The 20,569-nt window shown below is 40.2% G+C and overlaps 1 protein-coding gene across 5 annotated transcripts in view; it reads right to left on the bottom strand.

The window, feature by feature from the left end:
* The window catches only part of FAT3 (FAT atypical cadherin 3), a 745,318-nt gene that overhangs the window by 686,004 nt on the left and 38,745 nt on the right, over positions 1-20,569 (bottom strand). For all 5 annotated transcript variants that reach the window (XM_019524814.1, XM_019524817.1, XM_019524818.1 and 2 more), the window contains exon 2: positions 9,947-13,255. In XM_019524814.1, coding sequence (XP_019380359.1) covers positions 9,947-13,238 — 3,292 coding nt within the window. In that variant the 5' untranslated portion in view covers positions 13,239-13,255. The remainder of the gene's footprint in view (positions 1-9,946; positions 13,256-20,569) is intronic.

Here is a 20,569-nt window from a genome sequence, read left to right as displayed (position 1 = left end):
CCCTGGCGGGGGGTCGGGCTACAAGATCTACTGGGTCCCTTCCGACCCTAAATCTATGAAACTATGAATTCAGGCTCAGCCTTTTTGAATGCTTGTCCCTACCCTAGGAGTCTATGGTCTGCCTACCCCAGGGGCAACAGCAACAGTTTGGGGCTGGTGCGGCCATGCTCCAGACTCCCAGAAGCTGCCACTAAGTGCTCTGCCCTGCTTGCCCCCACTCAAATTATGCTACTGAATTAGAAGGGCAGCCTGGGTCTTGATTCGTCTGCTGGAGTGATCTTGGGCATAAAGTTTACTTTCCTGCTTCTGGGCAAGATTCACAAAAGAACTTAAGTATCTCAATTTACTGAAGTCCAATTCAGCAACTTACATAAACTCTAAAGCATCCAAGACCTATTAAGCACCTAATGTTTAGCTACTACACATGGACAAGGCATTTTGCTACCTATATGCTGCCTAGGAGTACTTGGAATTCACAAATAAGGCTTTCTTGTGCTACGGTAGGGACGGTCTGAGCACAGCTGCCTTGGACCACTTTCATTTAAATATACTGTTAGGAACAGGGACGTGGTGGCTGGAGAAGGTCACCTGTAAACAGGCAAAGTCCAAGAGCCAGGTTCCCAGGGAAGCAGGAGTTTGAAGCCAAGTCAGGGAGAACCAGAAGCCAGGGATGCAGTCACAGTAAGACAGGAGTCCAAACCCGAATCAGGAGCCAGAGGCAGAGATGAAGGCAAGGCGTGCCAAAGTTCAGAGCTGGAGTCAGAGTATAGCGAGAGTCAGAACCAGAATCAGGAACCAAAGCCAAGTCAGGATAATCCAAGAGTGAGGGCCAGATATCAGGAGCGAGTACCTAAGTCTTTGCCCAGACAGAATACTGCCAGGTGGGCCTAGCCTTTAATGGCAGGTCTTGTTCCTTATAGCCTCAAGGGACTGGCCACCCTGACTGCCCCACTAGGACCAGCTGGGCCCAAGGCACTGATACCTGGGTGAAGCTCACAGTAGGTTGTGCCAGTTTCCCTGCAGCCTCAGGGAATAAACTGCCCTGATCCTCTAAGTGGGACCAGTTGGGTCCAGAGCTCTGATCTGGCCACAGTACATATGCAGACAAAGTAGGAGATGCAGTTAATGCCTACCTTTTACATCTTAAGTCTCATTAATGTTTACAGCAGTTGAACAAAAAGGGAGTCCTGGGTTTTAGGCCCTCTGCAGCCCAAATCCATACTTCCCACTACCCAGAAGACTGCCCTAATCACTAGGATATAGTGTAGAAGTGGGGCAGTGATAGCACTGCCACTCCAGATATATTAAAAAAAAACAGTAACCCCATCATCCGTACATGAGTAACTACTTGCAGACCTAAATCTTGGCAGTGTTTTGGGGCTGTGAACTCCAGTTTCACATAAGTACCTAATTCAGGGTTGAAGGTAGGCACCTAAATGCAGCCTAAATCCAGAAGAGAGACAGGGTTTCAGATATATCTGCTTTTTCAGCTTTTCCTGTCAACTGGTTCAGGCATTGTGCTGCTAAGCCTGCTCAGTGCTATAAATCCCAGTCCTCCTTGGCATGAATCCCTGATGCCCAACTCTCTTCATTTAAAACATATGGATTTTAGGCACCTAAGCTGACTTCACAAATTCCATTTCTGGAGCCAGGGAGTTAACTTTTAGGACAAGCAACATTTAGCATTGCTACATCCAAGTCCCTTTCTGAATCTTACCCTTAAGACGTTATGGCCATGTAGCCAAGGTAGTTGGGTGAAACTTAATGACTTTAAACACAACGTATGTCAGACTAGATGATCTAATGGCTCTTTCTGGACTTAAAATCATACTTACAACTTGTGAAACTCAGTTCTGCAGACTACATAGATATACACAGTCCTGGAAGAGGACAACAGATGTGACAGGCAAGAGAAACTATAAGCCATGCTTTTTCACTAATAGAAAATTATTTTAAAATTATTTAGAAATGATGTTCTACTGTCAGGAGCATCCTGTATAATAAAGGCTTTCGATAGTTCTTTAGTGACTATTTTTTATGTGTAAATTATGAACATTATAAACTATTTTATGGGGTATTAAGCTGTGAGAACTGAACATATGAATGAAGTCATTCTGGGCAACTGACTTCACCTAAGAGAACTTTAAAAATATGCCATAATTGTATTAGGGCACCTTTAAAGTAAATATTTTATAAACTGATGTATGTTTTAAGTCTAAATGATTCAAAAGCAGTTTCTTCCAGTCAAAAACATACATGCCTCGATCCTTTAATACACTGTAGCCAGACATTGCAGAAAAATCATATGCATGCATTTTACAAATGCACAACTAATTAATTGAAGGTTACTTTCTTCACTGCAATTCATTTAAACAGCAAAAGGATTATCTTCACATTTACTTTATTGAAATTGGTTGGATACTGTTAAAGAAAGAGAGACTGCACTCTAAAATGCCACCAAATATAACTTATAAAGTACTCCCACAGGCATAGAAATGATAATGAATGATAATCTGTATCACGAACCAAGATAAAGTAGTACAGTATCAAATTAAGCTCACAATTTTCCTCTTGATCTGCAGGGTAGACTAGATATTCCTTTCCAATGGGTCAGGACAACAGAACCCTACGGCTAAGATTTTATGTGCAGCCCAGAGAAGAGAAGTTTGCCCATAATAGGCATTCCAACATCACAGGGGCAAAAGAAACAAATGCGGGGATACAGATTTAAAAAAAATCAACAACTCTTGATACATCTACAATTGTTAGTTTGAAAAACAAAATGGGTCATGTCCATCACCACATCACAGCTGAAAAACCAGATCATTTTCAGGGCCTTGTATCTTAATTGTTCTTGAAAAAGTCACTAATGTTGGCATCTACAAATACATACAGAAGTCACAGCACACAGAAATTAATTTTGCACAGTGCATGCTTTCCTATTATATTACTTTAGATCAAATTAAAAAAGATGGAAGGCAACTTGTGGGAGGGAAGAAGCATGGCAGGACAAACAAAAAACAAGTACCTGAAGTGAGGTGGGACTGCCAAGTTTTGGGGCACTGGCAGAGTCTCTGAACACTTAAGCAATAAAACAGCTCAATAAGAGGTTTTTATTGTTTCCCCAAAATTTCTCAGTAAAAATCCAATGTTCCTACTACCTGGAAATGCTGCCACTGCACATCACAAAGGTTTAAGTTCAACCGCTCCAACTCCCATTCTCCTTTATGGACTGGGCTCCCTGGCTAGGTGATTTTCCCCAGTGTATGCCCTGCTTATTTTCCCTGAGGTCTGGATTCCAGCATGCGTAAATCACTTTGCAAAATGTAACTTAGAAGTCTAAGTCAATGGTGTTGTTTTGAAATGTTTCTCCAGGTAATGAAAAACTCCTAAATTCAATGGAAAAACTGGGAGCACCCAGAGTATCTAATCATTTAAAAACCTGCACCAGGAATTTCATATAAATTGAATTACACCCTACATGGAAACTCTTCATAGAGTTAGTCAGTAAGACATACTTTCCTAAAAAATGAACAAGCCAAAAAAACCACACAGACCATATCGCATTTTCATTTTTATTTCATATTGTTTTCAATGAAATGCTATGCTGGTTTCAGCACCACATAAATATTTATCAAACTCCTCAAACTGTAATGATAAATGAAAGTATATTTCAGCTTGCATACACAGGATCTGCAGAACTATTTTAGAAGACAGCGATGAGATGCAAGTTGTCTGAAGCAATATATTCATTCCCTTCTCCCAAAGAGTTATGACACTGGCAGGCAGGTTTTTTTATTGTAAACTGTACTTCCCAGTATGTTAAATTTCCATTATAAGTTAGTTGAAGCTATGATTAAAGTTTTCCAAAAATGATTGCCTTCTTTTTTGGACTCTAGCAACAGTGTGTCAGAGCATTTCAATCATTCCTGAAGTAAAATGCCAAGGTTTCAGAATTGTACCGCAAATTGCTGCACTAGACATAGTAAATCACCCCGTGTGATTTGTAATCATTTGAAGCCCATCTCTCTCTAATGGTATTTTTAAGCTTTTATCATTTCACAAAGAGAAACATTTCTTAAAACCAAAGACTTGGTTTCCTGGTCCCAAGTTAAAGAAGTAAACGTATCGGGTAGGTACAGACATTCCAAAAGCCTGCGGCAGAATTGATCTAAGTTACATGGTTTTTCATAAACAGTATCGTTTACATTGGTAATGAACACATGTTTGTCCTTTGGTGTGGGGCACAAATCTTAAATCAGGTTCTGCCATTTTTAAACAAGTCTGTGTGCGCCAAGCTTCTGTTCTGTTATGGGTGTAGACCTGTTTCCAATCACTTACACTGGTAAAAATGTAATGTCTGTACCTGGCCATCAAGACATGGCCAATTAACAACCCAGAAGACTTAACTCAGTCTTTTTTCTTCTGAAGTAGGTAAAAACAGAACCAAAAAGTTTACTGTATGTGAATTTTCTAGATGAGTTTAAGGACTTTGGTAAAAACTTGGGTTATGGCTAAAATTTTCCCAAGAAGGGCCTAAGTTATTTTGAACCTTTAAGTAACCTTTGAAAATTGGACTTAGATTCTTAAGTGACTTAGCAACTTTGTTTCAGGGGTGTACTTGGTAGCTGTGTTGGTCTGAGACAAAAAGACATACAAAAAACTAGAACTCTTGATTCCAAAATGATATGTTATCTTTTATTAGACCAACTGGGAAATGGCAAGAAAATTGTCCTTTTCTGCAAGCTTTCGGGACCAAAGTCCCTTTGTCAGGCTCTGGGAAAAGTGTAGATGGTACAAGATGGTAAAAAGTCCCCATAGGTAGGAAATAAACTTCAGTTTTGCACAGAGGGAGTTGAAGATGGAAGTCTGTCCCTCTGGGTCCATGGGAGTGTCTTTGTGAGCTGTGCTGAGTAGCTCTTTGATGTGTTGATCAGGCAGAATTCCTTCCCCAGAGGTGTCAGATGGCAGGCAGGGAGGGGAAAAAAAATCCTTGTTGTTCTGCAGTGAAGTTTAAAATCCAAAATCAGCTAAAATTTGGCATCTTCCATGTTTCAGGGGTGTACTTGGTAGCCATGTTGGTCTGAGACAAAAAAATTTGGATTTTAAACTTCATTGCAGAACAAGGAAGGGTTTTTTTTTGTTACCTCCCTGCCTGCCATCTGACACCTCCGGGGAAGGAATCCTACCTGATCAACACATCAAAGAGCTACTCAGCACAGCTCACAAAGACACTCCCATGGACCCAGAGGGACAGACTTCCATCTTCAACTCCCTCTGTGCAAAACTGAAGTTTATTTCCTACCTATGGGGACTTTTTACCATCTTGTACCATCTACACTTCTCCCAGAGCCTGACAAAGGGACTTTAGTCCCGAAAGCTTGCAGAAAAGGACAATTTTCTTGCCATTTCCCAGTTGGTCTAATAAAAGATAACATTTTGGAAACAAGAGTTCTAGTTTTTTGTATGTCTTAGCAACTTTGAACATTTTTGTCCCTTATCTGTGCTTTGCATGAGCACTGAAAAACACACTGGCCTTTAAATAAGCTAAATTTTAGCCCATTGCCTGTGTACAGAGGAGACTTCAGTGCAACCAAAGAAGATGTACTTAAATGCTTCCTGAGAAGGGCCACACACTCCAAGGAGCAATTTCCCCATCTGTAAACTGGAGATGATCATTTTTTTTTATTTCACAGGACTGTTACCAGGCAGGATTAATAGAATACCTATGGATAAAAAATGCTGAGACCAGTGTAGCAGAATGCAGCAAACATATCTACCATCTCTGTTTACTAAGATATAGTTTTATTTCATGTCTATCAGAGCTAGACTTTTACCTTTAGACAAAGTTGAGGCAAGTATAGGACCTTTCCCAGAGTGCCAGGCAAATAACTAGAAGCACGCACCAGACTGAAAAGTAGAGGATTAAAGACACCATTTAATTGATCCACACACACATGAAAAGAAACTACACCAGATGATTTACACATTTACTCTCCCGGGAAAGGGAATGAAGGGTTTAGGATGGAAGGCACTTAATAGACCTAGTTGTTAGTCCAAAGACCACTTACATCTTACAGATCTTGACCAATATAAAACCCAAGTGGTACTAGGTCCACACCAAAATACATACCAGATTTACATTCAGACTATTTATTTTATTATTCTTGGAAACCTAAATCATTTCATGAAGTGCCTTGCCTCCTGAGATTTAAAGACAGACAAGGAAGACTACAGTCACTAGAGAGTGGATTTAATCAAACGCGGCTAAATTAAAGTAGCAGGTAGAGAAATAAGATTTGAGATGATAGGTCTGTGGAAGAAGGCATTGATGAAACATTGGGTAAAGGGAAAGCTACCAATACAACCAGCAATGACATTGTTTCAGATCTTGATGCTCCTTTCAAGAAAAGGGGCAAAGGGAGATTGTGAATAACTTTCTTATCCATCATTGCATACCCAGAATCTACAATCCCTCTCCTTCTGGGCTTTTAAACCTCCACCTTATACTTTGTAGAAGTGGTGATGCTTCAGACTGAAAGACTTCTGAACTTCAGCCAACAGCATTGGAGGAGTATGGTATGACCATAATATGGTGTGTGCTACAAATATACACAAGCACTTAAAGGGCATGCAGAAGACAGATTACAGGGGGTGTAACTTCTGGTGAATGAGACAGGTAGGAATACCACATGATCAATGTGACATTCTTCAATGGCAAACAAAGTACTCCAAATCAGTTCATTAGAAGAATTCAAAAAAAGCATAAATTGGCAAAGCAGTGAAGAAGGAAAACTAATGATTTAGGATGAAAAGTAAAAAAAAAAAAAAAAAAACACCTTTGCATAACAAAATACAGGACATAGTCTCAGACACTCCCTTGGAAATAATTTACATTACTTCAGGTTCCAGTAAGGCCCTGCAGGTAGGTTAATTAGCTCCACTTTAAAAATGACAGAGTAAAATACTTGCCTACTGAAGCAGAAACACTGGGGGAGGTTGGGCTGGTTGGACTGCCATACAACAAGCCTTGAGAGGTTGTAGGGAGGAAGGCGTGTGCGAAATCTAGTTATGTTAACTATCCTTATTTGGTAGCCAGAAGCAAAACCATCTGTGGTTACTAGAAATGCATTACATTTTAAGGCATTCACTGAATTATAGTAGTCACCAAGCCTGTCCACAGAGATGACTGCCTATCACACAGGTAAGAAGCATAAGAGAAAAAAAAGGAAGAAAAAACCAATGTGCCAGTTAAGCATTGGCAAAAGTTTGCATTTCGTTGGTATCACATCCACTGACAAAAAGCCTGAATTTGTTGCGAATTATTTAACGTTTATAAAGGATGTTGTAGTCACCAGCCAATAATATTGATTCCTTGCATTTCACATTCCTGCTTACCTACACAAATTTCTGGAAAGATGGTGGATAAGCTAATAGAGTGAGTCACTGTAAAAGTGACAGATTAACTGCGCTAAAAATAAACAAACAGCTATCACTTTGTACATTAATTCAACCTGTGATTTGAGCTCTTAATTACAGCTAGGAACCTGATTTATCATTCGACAGTTTTTAGGCTGCCACCAACCCAATAGTAAAGCCCTAATGAGCTCTTCTAATTGAAAGAACTGGCCATAGGCTGTGGAATGGGGTGGGCCACCCGGGCCATGGCCCAACCAACTTTTAGCACATTAATTTATATAACCCACAAATGCACAATTGTCATTGTGGTTAAAACTGTATAGCTATGTTTTTAACCACAAAGCTAGCTAAATTAACGTGCTAAAAATTGGTCGGGCCCTGGCCCAGGTGGCCCACCCCATTCCGCGGGCTATGGAACTGGCCAAGTTCTACCCTAAGGTTACAATGGTGTAAACATCTGGAGGAATTCCCAAACTACCAGTATTTCATAGATTTCATAGACGTTAGGGCTATTTGTTCTGTACATACCCCTGAGGGCAATCAGGAAACTTGATCAGCTTTCTGCATTGGCCTGAAGAGGGGTTGGGTTATAATAAAACTCTGTTTCTTTGATTAGTTAGGGAAAAGAGGTCCAAGAGAAATATCAATATGCAATGTTAACTACAGGTGCAACTGAAGGGAAAATGTCTTTTTTATAATGCTCTGTTTCAAGGTAATCTTTCAAAAAATTCTAAAGAAGTATTGAATACAATGGAGCTTTGAATTCTATTCTTAAATATATTTTCAAATGAATGAAAATGATCATATTTATTTTTTTTAAATAAATCCTATCCTAGAGATTGTTTTAAGCATATATTCAAGAAAGCAATTAAGCAAGGGCTTAATCTGAAGGACATGGTAAATCCCCTGCTTAATTGTTTTGCAGAACTGGGCCGGAATATCAAATCATTTAAACTATTTGGGGCGTAAGCTAAAAATAATCATTTAGTTAAAGGAAAATGTCAATGTTGCACTAATCAGCTCTTCTGAAAGACTGCTCCTCCTTAATTGTCCTCAGTTCAGTGAATACATATTAAACCCTGAAATTCCAAGAACCCTGTAGTAATTGCCTTTAACAGGACTTGTTTAGCTAAGCCCCATGCAACTTAGTAAGAATATAGGACAACATTTTCAAATCCAGGCACCTGAAACTAAATTTCTAAGTCTAATTTTAGTTGCCCAAATCAATAATACACAAGCACTCTAGTTGCCATCTATTGTAATGAAATGTGTAGGGGCTCAGCCCTTCTGAAAATGACACTTTATTAACAGGTTTGAATATGGATTCAGGCTACCAAGTTTGAAGTAGATTGGGCACAGTGTCTGTGTACAACTTCAGTATATAGGCTCAAAGAGAGGGACAATGTTTTCAGTGCTTTGACTTTATACCAGACCAATAGCTTCTAGAATACTGCCTGTATTTCATAATGTTAGGTTTAGACTTTCGGCATTTGATTAAAAACTTTGAATTTGCCAAAATATACATTTTAAGCTCATGCTTTAATACCTCTTCCTGAATGAAATATGTTAGAAAAACAAATACACTGTTTTCTTAAACCACAGCAAACCCACAAACTCAACATATCTCACTGTAATTTTGTAAGATGTGTACTAATGTTTTCTAATTTCCTCACTTAATCTAACTGCACAGCTGTACCATTACTGCCAACTGCTATTAGATAGTTAAACAGCCAGCTCCTAAACTGCATTTTACTACAAAGCTTCTCCTACATGATTTTTACAATGTTTTATAATGACCAGGGTGTTGCAGTTTAAACCGTTAAAATCTTTATATCCTTAATGCAAAGAGCACGTCTCTCCTATTTTTATACCAGTATTCACACATTTCCACACTGCTTAACATTACCTATTAAAACAAAGCGTAGTACAGTATATGGTGTAGCGTATTGTTTCAAGTAACTGTCTGCTGCTGAAAAATGACAGCAAGCCATTATTAAGACCAAGATCACAGCACACAAATTCTTTCATCCTAAAACATATTTCACTGACATTTATTTTCATTGAGTTCAACCTTTTAGTCAAGTCCCAGAGTGCAGACACAGTTGGCGGAGGTGACCTACGTATTTTACAATCATCAACAGATAATGATAAATCCCCTGCTTAATTGTTTTGCAGAACTGGGCCCGAATATCAAATCATTTAAACTATTTGGGCCATTATAAACAGATAATATAATGGAGGCATTGCATAACCACTGCTGCTTTTCAACAGGAGTCACCACAGGGTAACTGCAAAGTAATGCATGTTATTTCACACACCTTGTGTGATGGAGGTAACCAAGTAATTAATTCATGTCATTGCCTGGAACCTTTTTTTATTTATAATTTTATCTTTCCTGTTATGAAGAGCTGAACTTGTGTTCCATTATGAACTGAAATAATTATCCCCTAGTTTTACTCTTGTAGTCATTTTTTTTTGAAGTTTAAAGAAAATTGAAAAAAATTAAATCATCCTATTACAAACTTACCAGTTTCTTCATCTGTGCTAAATCTTCCAAGGCCACTGCCATCCCTGATGGAATACTGGATCTCCCCATCCCGTCCAGAGTCTTCATCTCGTGCTACCACTTGCAAAACGCTTGTTCCAATGCGGGAGTTCTCCTTTACAGATCCAATGACAGCAAAGTCAGGAAAATAAGGGGTGTAGAGATTTTCATTAACATCCACCACTTCCACCTCCACAAAAGAAACAGAAGAAAGAGACACCGGACGTCCTTTGTCTTTTGCACGCACGGTCAGGTTATAGAACTGCTGTTTCTCGTAATCAAGTTCTTTGTTCAAGCGGATGGCACCGCTTGCTTTGTCTATCTCAAATCGCCCATTGTAATCATTCACCAGTGAGTAACGTACTTGACCTCCCAAGCCAAGATCTGGATCATGAGTTTCTAACCAAGCTATCACAGTGCCAACTGGCAGATCTTCAAGAACTTTAACACTGTAGCTGGATGGTATAAAAGCTGGAGAACAATCATTTACATCATCCAAAAAAACCTTCAGAGGCACAACAGAAAATTGTTGATGGCCATTCTCCGATTTGTCCCTGGCCTCTATTTTTAGTGTGTAGTTTGCTTTTGATTCTCTGTCTAAATGATCAGCTACATAAACTACTCCAGTAGAACTATTGATGGCAAATTGCTTCGTATCTGTCAGTACCGAGTAAGTCACTTCCCCATTGGATCCTAGATCTTTATCTCTGGCTTCTACTTGGATGATCTCTGTACCAAGACTAGTACTTTCTAAAATATTAACCAAGTAACTGTCCTGTAAAAAAATAGGCCTGTTGTCATTTGCGTCCCCAACTGTTACAGTCAGTAGCCTCCATGTAGATTTCTGAGGATTACCTAAATCATAAATTGTAATATTAAGGAGATACAGCTCTGTTTTCTCACGGTCCATGGGCATAAGAACTTTAAGCAGTCCTGTCTCCATGTCTATGTCAAAGCAACTATCTGTGTTACCATCAGAAATTGTGTAGACAACTTTCCCATTAAAGCCAGAGTCTGCATCGTATGCCTTTATCCTTAGGATGCTAGCACCAACAGGCAGATCCTCCATAACCATTACTTCAGAAGGAAAGGATTTATCAAAGTGGGGAGCCTGCCTGTTCACTGAATAAAAATCAAGGAAACCATCTTCCAAATTCAGCTTCACATTTGCTTTTGCCTTTTTGAGCAATTTTTCTGCTAGCTTCTGAGCAACCCTAGTTTCTCTACAGCTAAAGGTCTTTGAGGACACTTTGCCATGGACTACTGAAATGTTGACAAATATGGCATCAGCAAAATTCTCTCCGTCAGTAGCTGTTATTTTAAGGGCAAAAATGTTGTTCTTTATGCCAGAATTAATCAGAGATTTTTTAAGTTGCAGAACACCAGAGTCAGGATTTAAATAAAAAATTCCAAGCTCATTTCCAGAGATTATCTTGTACTTCACCAGTTCTAGCTCATCTATATCTATTGCAGAAACAGCAGTGATGTGACCACCAACAGGAAAGTCAGATGAAATGACTCCCTGACATGCCACTTTTTCAAACAAAGGTTTGTTATCGTTGACATTTCCTACGAATATTGTGACATTAACCTCACTTTCATGGCGATATGGTGACCCCCAATCTGAGGCTCTGACAATGAACCTATAGCTCTCTGGAGAGGATTCAAAATCCAGTTCTTCAGATGTGCTAATAATACCAGTAAACTGGTTTATAGTGAATGGCAGTGAATTCAGACTGGCAATGCTGTATGTTATATATCCATTTTCTCCCCTGTCTTTGTCAAATGCTGAAACAGACAGAATGCTGGTTCCCACAGGAACACTTTCGTTGATGAAAGAGCTATATGAAGGCTGTTTGAACTCTGGAGTGTGATCATTGACATCTTCTAGCCTGACAATAACTTGAGCTTTTAAATCACCACCTTTGTTTACCACTTCCAATTCATAGAGTTCCTTTTCAATGATTTTCAAGGGATGAGCAGTGGTAATAAGCCCTGTCCTGGGATTAATTTTAAAAAAATCAGCATCCAGATTAGGAGATATTCTATATTCCATGCCCTGTGGTTCAGGTGTCAGCTTCACTATAGCAACAACCACTCCAGGAGGAGAAAACTCACTGATTGACACATCATAGACTTCTTTTTCAAACTTTACTGGGACACTTTCTCTTTTGGGACTAGCAATATGGACCATTTTAACGGCAGAAAACTTCTGAGGAGATCCTTTGTCCTTTGCTTGGAGAGTAAGGTTGTAAACATACGGGAAGCTGTCCCAATCTATAGGCTTTCTCTCTTTGATTTTGTATTCATTAATCCACTTACCCTCCTTAGCCAGAATGAACTGCTCTAATGGGTCTCCAGCTACAATAGAAACAGATTCAATCTCCCCATTAGCGCCTTCATCGAGGTCATCAATGTTAACAACTGCATATGTCGGTTCCTTGTCTGATGGAAAGGGTACATGAGTTACTACAGTGATAGTTGGGGCATGTTCATTTATACGTTCAATGTGAACATAAAGCTTGGCAGTACTGCTTACTCCATTGTTTCCATAAAGTTTCATCCCACGGTCTACAGCCAGAATTTCAAGGTCATACCTGTTTTTCTCATCATAGTTCAATCGGCCACTTAAGGAGATAACTCCACTGGTTGGATGAACTGAAAAGAGATCAACTTTGTTTTTGAAGTAGTAATAGAATTCACCATTGGACCCAATGTCTGCATCTGTTGCTGTGACCTGTGCAATACTAGTCCTTAAGGGAGTGCTTTCTGCTATTGTTACGGAATACGTGGTTGGGGAAAACAAAGGCCTTAGATCATTCATATCTAAAACCTGGATATTCACTTTAGTCCATGCTTCTAAGTCCTCTCCTCTGACAGACCCTTTAACTATCAATAAATAGTTGTCTTGGATTTCTCTGTTTAAGATAGCAGAATTCCCACCTTTAGTTCTTATTCTTAGGAAACAGAAGTCAGCTATTATGACCTCCTCTGCTTTGAAAAAGCCTTCTTCATCACCAGACACTATCCTGTATTTGATGTCCCACGTAAGATCTGCCAAGGTGATGCCCATTCTAGATTTACTGTTGACATAGGTCCTCGCAGCAGAGTTTTCGTACACAGTAGCATTGTAAATGGAATGTGTAAAGTGAAAGCCGAGTGGTATTGTCCCTTGAAGTCCTTGGCAAACGCTGGCCAACAGCTTGACAAGCAGTAGGGTGAGGCAAGACAGGGAGGGCCGTGTGCCTGACCAGCAGACCATATTCACCTCCATCACATCATCCTTTTATCCTAAGGGGGAAAAAAAAGATAACTGATCAGAGAGAAAGTGGGAGGGGAGAAATGTGTGCTGAAAAGTATCTATATTTCAAAACTATTTCATTAATCGGATAGATAGAAAATAAAATACATGGAACCAGAGTAATGACTATATAGTAAACTTAGCAGAACTGAGGAAAGGAAGATTGGTTCATTATTACTGCTGTAATATAATGCCTGTAACGATAGTATACAACAGCATGATATATAAACACACCACTGTATCATCAGCGTACCTACTGGTTTATAAGCAACAGGAAATCACTAAGAAAAAAAAATAAAGCATGGCCACACGTAGACATGTCATCCAAAATAATCATCACAGTGACATTAGCAAAAACAAAACACAAAGTAGGGGCATTTAAGTCTTATTTAATAAAGTATGCATCCCTAGTCTGACACTTGACACAGTGCTGTAACTAGTAACTGTTGCTATTGCATACAGTTCTTTTTAAAGCTTTATTTAACACAATACTGAGTCTCTGATTCTTAAATGTGACTCCAGAATTTGTAACTATTTCATCAAATGATGACATAGTTTTTCATGATGATAGTTTTTGAACAGGTTTTCACCAGGTGCTTTCCAAAGGGGTTTGGATAATCAAGGGATGCACAGTACAATTATACATATAATGGTATGGAGGGCAAATGCCATCCAACCGTAGACACATAGTCCTGAAAGATAAGATGGTCACTGATTATATCCATAAGGGAGCAGCAATACATAAAATACTGATCAGTTTATTTATCTAATGTATAGGCTTACAAATGAAAATCTGCATTAAGAATGAACTCAAGATTTCTTAATAGAAAATCATAGGATCATATAAAACTAGGATTGGAAGGGACCTCAGGAGGTCATCTAGTTCAACCCCATGCTCGAAGCAGGACCATCTTCCAAACAGATCATCCCAGCCAAAGCTTTGTCTACCTGGATCTTAAAAACCTCCAAGGATGGAGATTTAACAACCTCTCTGGGTAATCTGTTCCAGTGTTTAACTACCCTCCTAGTGAAAAAAAATCTTCCTAAAATGTAACCTAAACTTCCCTTGCTGCAACTGGAGACCATTGCTCCTTGTTCTGTCATCTGCCACCACTGAGAACAGTCCAGCTCCATCCTCTTTAGAACCTGCTTCAGGTAGTTGAAGGCCATTATTAAATCCCCTCTCAGCCTTCCCTTCTCTAGACTAAATACACCTAGTTCCCTCAGCCTCTCCTCAGAAGTCATGTCCCCTAGCCCCCTCACCATTTTAGCTGTCCTCTGCTGGACTCTCTCCAATTTGTCCACATCCTTTGTGTAGTGGGGGGCCCAAAACTGCACACTACTCCAGATGTCGCCTCATCAATGCTGAATAGAGGGGAAGAATCACTTCCCTTGCCCTTCTGGCAACACACCTACCAGTGCAGCCCAGTATGCTGTTAGTTTTTTGGCAACAAGGGCACACTGTTGAACATATATGAACACATATGCAGGTAAGTGTATGCATAGACACACACAAAGTAGAGTGTGATGTAAAAACTGAGGTTGCAAAGTGAAGCACCCAAAGTAAGTGTTCAAGTCAGAAATGCCAAAGTTTAGCCTGGTTCGTAAGATGTTACCTCCTCATGCATATGCATTTCAGTACAGTCTGTAATTACAGGATCACGTACTATTCATTATGTATGTTAGATAATGCACAGTGAATAGGGAAGCAATTCAGTATTTTTATTTGCACTGTTCAGGAGATGGCCGTTGCCCTGTTCAGTGTACACTATCCAAGTTCTGTTATTTGTAAGACAGGTCCTTCAGCCTACTGACTCATACACCACAAACTGTCCTTTCTAACTAATGAGACTTTAATGGAGTCTCATTTATACTGGCATAATTTATGAATCTCAAGATTTGCAACATGGTATTATGAACAGAATGTGACAGTGGTTAAGGCAGGCACAACTCCATCTTATTCAATATATATCTATGTCTTGTTCACTACACAGACCACCTTGCACATAATATTTTTAGATCCAGCTGTTAAAACATTCAAGATTTCATGCATATATGCATGCACACACACACACATGCATGCATGCACACATTTCCAGGTTTTTGGTAAAATAATTAAATGTATTGAGCCACATGGTATTTCAAGTATATTTTGATAGTGTAAGAATGATATTGTAGCCAAGATGGTCCAGATATTATGCAAAGGCAAGGATTTCTTAGGGTGGTATCTTTTACTGAGCCAATTGTATAGTTCAGACAGTTAGATGAGCTTTCAAATGCAAGAAACTCTTCAACAGATCACCTACAAATCAGGAGACCTAATGAAGACCATCTAGCATTCGAAACCTTGTCTAACACTACCCCAACTATACAGTTGGTGCAATAAAAGATGTCACTCTAAGAAATCCTTACCTCACGTATATTTTGCTTACTTGTCACCATCACACCACACATTTTGAATTTGTACAAAGTGTTTGTTAGTTAACACTTTTAAAAAAGGACGAGTTTTATAACAAGTATTTTTAAACATCATGAGAATCACGATCTAATGACACCTCCTTCCTGCTTGATAAATAGTTCCTTTAATTTTTTGGGCAAATGCATCAGGAATATTTATTTAAAATTCACTAATAAGAATGATTCTGTTTCTCTAAGTCCCAGGATGTGGTGACAAAACAAATATGTTTTCTCACAAATCCAGAGACATGACTTCATGCCTTGCTCTGGATTTGTGGGTCAATCAGGGCCATGTAAAATGGACATCAGGTCCACTGGGCAGGGGAAATCATCAGATGTGATGATAACCTCAGTGACCCCTTCCTTGTCCTGAGCTATGGAACCTGATGTTCTTGAGCCACACTTCCCTGGTATACCACCTCTGCTTGGCCCACAATCTATCTAAATCAGAGGTGCTCAACCACTGGCCCACGGGCTAGATTCAGCCCATGGCACTGTGTCATCCAGCCCACAGGTCTCCCCATAGGTCCAAACATTTGCTGGTGGGGAAGCAGTGACACTACAGTGCTGCCAAGTTTCCAGAGCCATGGAGAGCCCCAGGCCCAGGCTCTGTTCACTGGATCAGGCACTAAATTCCAGTGTGCAGGGCCAGGCAGGTGCAGTTCTGGGCACCAGGGTCCAATCCTGTTGTGGGGGGCCAGGAAGAGGTGATTTTAGGCCTCCAGGGCCCAATCCCAAGCATGTGAGGTTAGGAAGCTGCACTGGCCCTCCAGGACCCAATTCCACTTCACACACACGGGACAGGGTGGTGCTGGGCTCCTGGGTCCAATCCTGGCAGCCAGAGGAAAGAGGGAGCAGCACAGGTGCAGGGGTGATAGGGAGTGGCACAGGGCCCCCAGGGCCCAGTCCCAATGCACAAGGCTGGATCTGACCTGCAGACTGCTCCTGAGCCACTCATCTAGTCTGGGGGGCCAAAAAGTTGAGCGTTACTGCTCTAAATGAACAGGAATCTTTCCATCAACTTCAGGGGCTTTGAACCATGCTCAGAACAAGCAGAACACTTGAAAACAGATGGTTTTTCAGGCACACTGGGAAGCCTTGGAGTAGACTGCTGCAAATTACTTTCCCTGCTAGTAGTGAAAATCCAAGAAAGTCATTTTTAAAAGACAAACCCTAAAGACCCCCTTGCCCATTGTTTTTAGTGTCATGGAAAGGGGGAAAAAAAGCATTTTTCAAATTGCTGGAAATTATACAAAAAGTCTATGCTAGAACTCAGCATGGGAAGTTTTGTGAAAACTTGCTAGTAATGACACTGGTTAATTTAAGTTTCCATGTAAATTCAATACCCACTAAGAGATTTACAAATTTTCTGTGTTTTAAAAATGAATTCAAGTTAGAGTTATTGATTCTAATATAATTGTATAGCTACTGAACTTCTAAGTGCTAATGCCAGTCAATTTATTGCACTGTTATAATGGTCATACAAAGCACTTAACTTCCTGATCCTGCAGTCTATATTCCAGTGCCTAACACAGTATTCCATAATGTCTGATCAATTCTCCCAAGTGTTTATCAAGACATAAAGCTTTAAAGATCGTTATTTTATGTACCTTTCCCCTTGTGTTTTTTCAGGGTTCCCCCCTCCCTGCTTTTTTTTTAAGCAAAAGATGATATCACCCAATGTCTGGATTTGGTATCTTCAGGTACGGGACAGAAGCCCGTCCAGAGATAGATCAGGATCCTTCTGTAATTTAGAGATGAGTTAGTTCATTCTGTACATATTAGGCCTGTGTGAAGCGGCTAGTATTCACTTTGGATTCGGCTGATTCGGGGGACAGTGATTTGATTTGGTCAGGCAGGGCAGTCATGGGGGGCTGGGGGAAGGGGGAGGTTAAGGGGCTCATGGAAGAGCCCCCTATGTGGCATGGGGCAGTGGAGGCAGCAGGAATCGTCCCCCTCACCTGACAGCACCTGGTGAATCGGGCCTTTTTTTAAACAGCTGGGAGCTGGGGCAGGCAGGGCAGCCATGGGGGAAGTGGGGGAGCAGGGAGGGGATGGGGCTTGGCAGGGGTTCCCCCATGGCCCCCTCCTCCAGCCCCTACTTACCAGCTGTGAGTCCGGCTCCAGCTCCCTGCTGCAGCAGGCAGGGACTGCCCAAATCACCAAAGCTCTCCAAATCCAAATCAATTTGGAGAGATTCAAATCAGTTCAGACCTTTTTATTGGTCCCCTGATTCAATTCAGATTTGGAGATTCAGCTACTGAAATTGGGCTGAATCTCCTCCGAATCGAATCAGCACCCGAAACTTCACACAGCCCTAGTGTCACACAAATAAAATAATCTCTCATGTCACACAAATAAAATAACATTCATGCAGCTATGTGCAGAATGTGCAGTTTCTTAATGGAAATATGCTTCAGGAATTTGTAAGTTCTGGTTTCCTCAAGGTTACATTGCCTTCTGATAGAGTTAAGATAGCATTTTCTCCACTGGTGAGGAAAGATGTGCTTTTTATTGTGATTTCATCCAAAGATTGAACATCCAACATTTTTTTCATCACCTTAAACATCTTTCAAATCATTTCAAGAGGGTGAAAAATTGATGGCCCCTAATTCTGAGTGGGCTTTTTGAGATTAATGAAGGGTACTAATGTAAAAAGATACTGCTTTAACTTAGCAAGTGAGACAACATTGTAATCAGGCATTACAATGAAGAACAAAGTAATACCAAAATGAAAGGCTATGCTTCTCAGCTGGTATGACATTGTTAAAATACTAAGCAGGCCAGCCTCTATTTTATTGCCTTTGTCACTAGGGGATTTGAAGTCTCTCCCCCCTGCATTGTCATAATGGCCTCTACCCATTGCTCAAAAAGAGTCTCATGCCATGTGAAGAAATTTCAGGTTTCCAATAGAAACCAAAGTTGTTTCAGCTAAATAGAATGGCTTGATTTTGTGGCAACTCTGCAGCTCACAGCAATACATCTCTTTTGAGCAATGTAGTGAATAGCAGAAATCCATTTATACCTAGCCTGGTGATCTGGTCATCACTTTGGGCACATCTACACCTGCATTAATGCACTTTAGTAAATGTGTATTAAATCTACTACCTCCATTGTGAGATACAAGGAAAATGTGCATTAGGCTGTCTTAATGCACATCAACTGTAGAGCATAGTTTTTTAGTGATGCTTAATGTATACTAACTTATTTTAATGCACATGAACTAAATAGCACATTTTTCAATGATGCTTTAATGGGCATTAAAATAATCTAATGCATATTAAAGCATATGTGTAGAAGCACCCTTTAAGTCCTCATAATAAGTTTCCTTCAGCTGGTTTCTCTCTGTCACACATCCACTGGATGACTATTACCAAGGATCCTAGAAATCCATCTGCTATGGAAAAATAGAGAATTTACATTTTTAAAGAGAATCTTTTGAAATTGCCAGAAAAAATTAAAACTTACTGAAAATAAAATGCTGGCTCCCCAGTGGCAGCCAGCACATCTCACAGCTACTGTGGTAGTCTACCAGAGGAGAAGCTACCGCCATTCAGGGGGGCAACCAAGATGGTAGCTGCCCTCTCCTTTCAGCAATGCTGACTGGCCAAGCAGGCTGCCTGTCATGCAACCCCACCCTTCTGTGCCAATCAGGGGTAGAGGGTGGGCACACATGAATAGCAGCCCTCTCGGCCAGTTAGTGGCAAGGAGCAGGGTCACTGCCAGGCCACTCAGCCAATTAGCACTGTGGGGGGCCTCACCATGAAAAAAACAATGTGTTTTTTCAGATAATTTTGTCGGGTTTTTAATCACAGAAAACTAGGATCCCTAGTTATTACACACTTAAAACAAAGAGGTTCTCTGTTTCTGCAAACACTGGGATGAGTTTCCCTCCATGGAAACTCACTGAATCCAGGTTGATATATTCTCCAATAGGAGGAATGTTCATGAACGTATACCATCGGAAGTATTAATGAAAGAATATAAAAACCTACCCTAATCCAGAGAATACATTATGCCAAGTCTGTATGTCATAGGTCAATGTTGAAAAAGCAGGTGACAAAACCCACTCTCAGTTACACTGCTGTCAACTCAGAGTAATTCCAATAATAAACATGTAATCACTCTGGATTACACCAGGATGAGTCAGAATTTGATGTCAGGGCCCAATATTTTACCTAGAAAAAACCCCATACAAAACAGTTCACTTCCCCTCCCACCACCTTTTAAAAGGTTTTGGTTTTTTGGGGGTGTTTTTTTGGCAGACTATATTCAGTAGCTACATGGCAAAATATGAAGATTAGACAATTATGAAGAAATGTCCCCCAACAAATATGTTGGAATAATAAATGCAAAACACTTAAAAGCACAGGTGCCACAGTTGGATCAATCATTCCTGATGCATTGTGTTGCTATGGTCTCAAGCTTGGTTTGCAAAAGGCCATGAACATTTGTCAGGACAGAAATAACAATTATCAGCTCCTACTCAGAATGACATGAGCTCTTGGCTCTTCCACAACAAATTCAGAACTATGAATATAAAATTGCCAATGACTGCACAATAGCAACAATTTCCCTCTAAGCTGAGACCCTGGGCCCAATTCCTGCCAGACACATGTCCATTTTTGCCAAATATTTGCCAATTTGATTTCAGTTTAGTCACTTCCCTCTCTCCTACTCTCCCTCCTTCTGGATTTTCAGTATAGTCACAGCCAGTAGATTCCCATCCTCATCATTACTGGACAGCAGTTTCTAATACATAACTTTAAAATCAGAGATGTCAACTGTTCAACCAATGGGCCAAATTCAGGGCACACAGGCTAGGGAAAGGCATTATATCTAAACCT

The sequence above is a fragment of the Gavialis gangeticus genome, unplaced genomic scaffold (assembly GCF_001723915.1).
Source record: "Gavialis gangeticus isolate Ggan-Ray unplaced genomic scaffold, GavGan_comp1, whole genome shotgun sequence".
Lineage (NCBI taxonomy): Eukaryota > Metazoa > Chordata > Crocodylia > Gavialidae > Gavialis > Gavialis gangeticus.
Note: the sequence above shows the minus strand (reverse complement) of the source record. Positions and strands in the feature narration are given on the sequence as shown.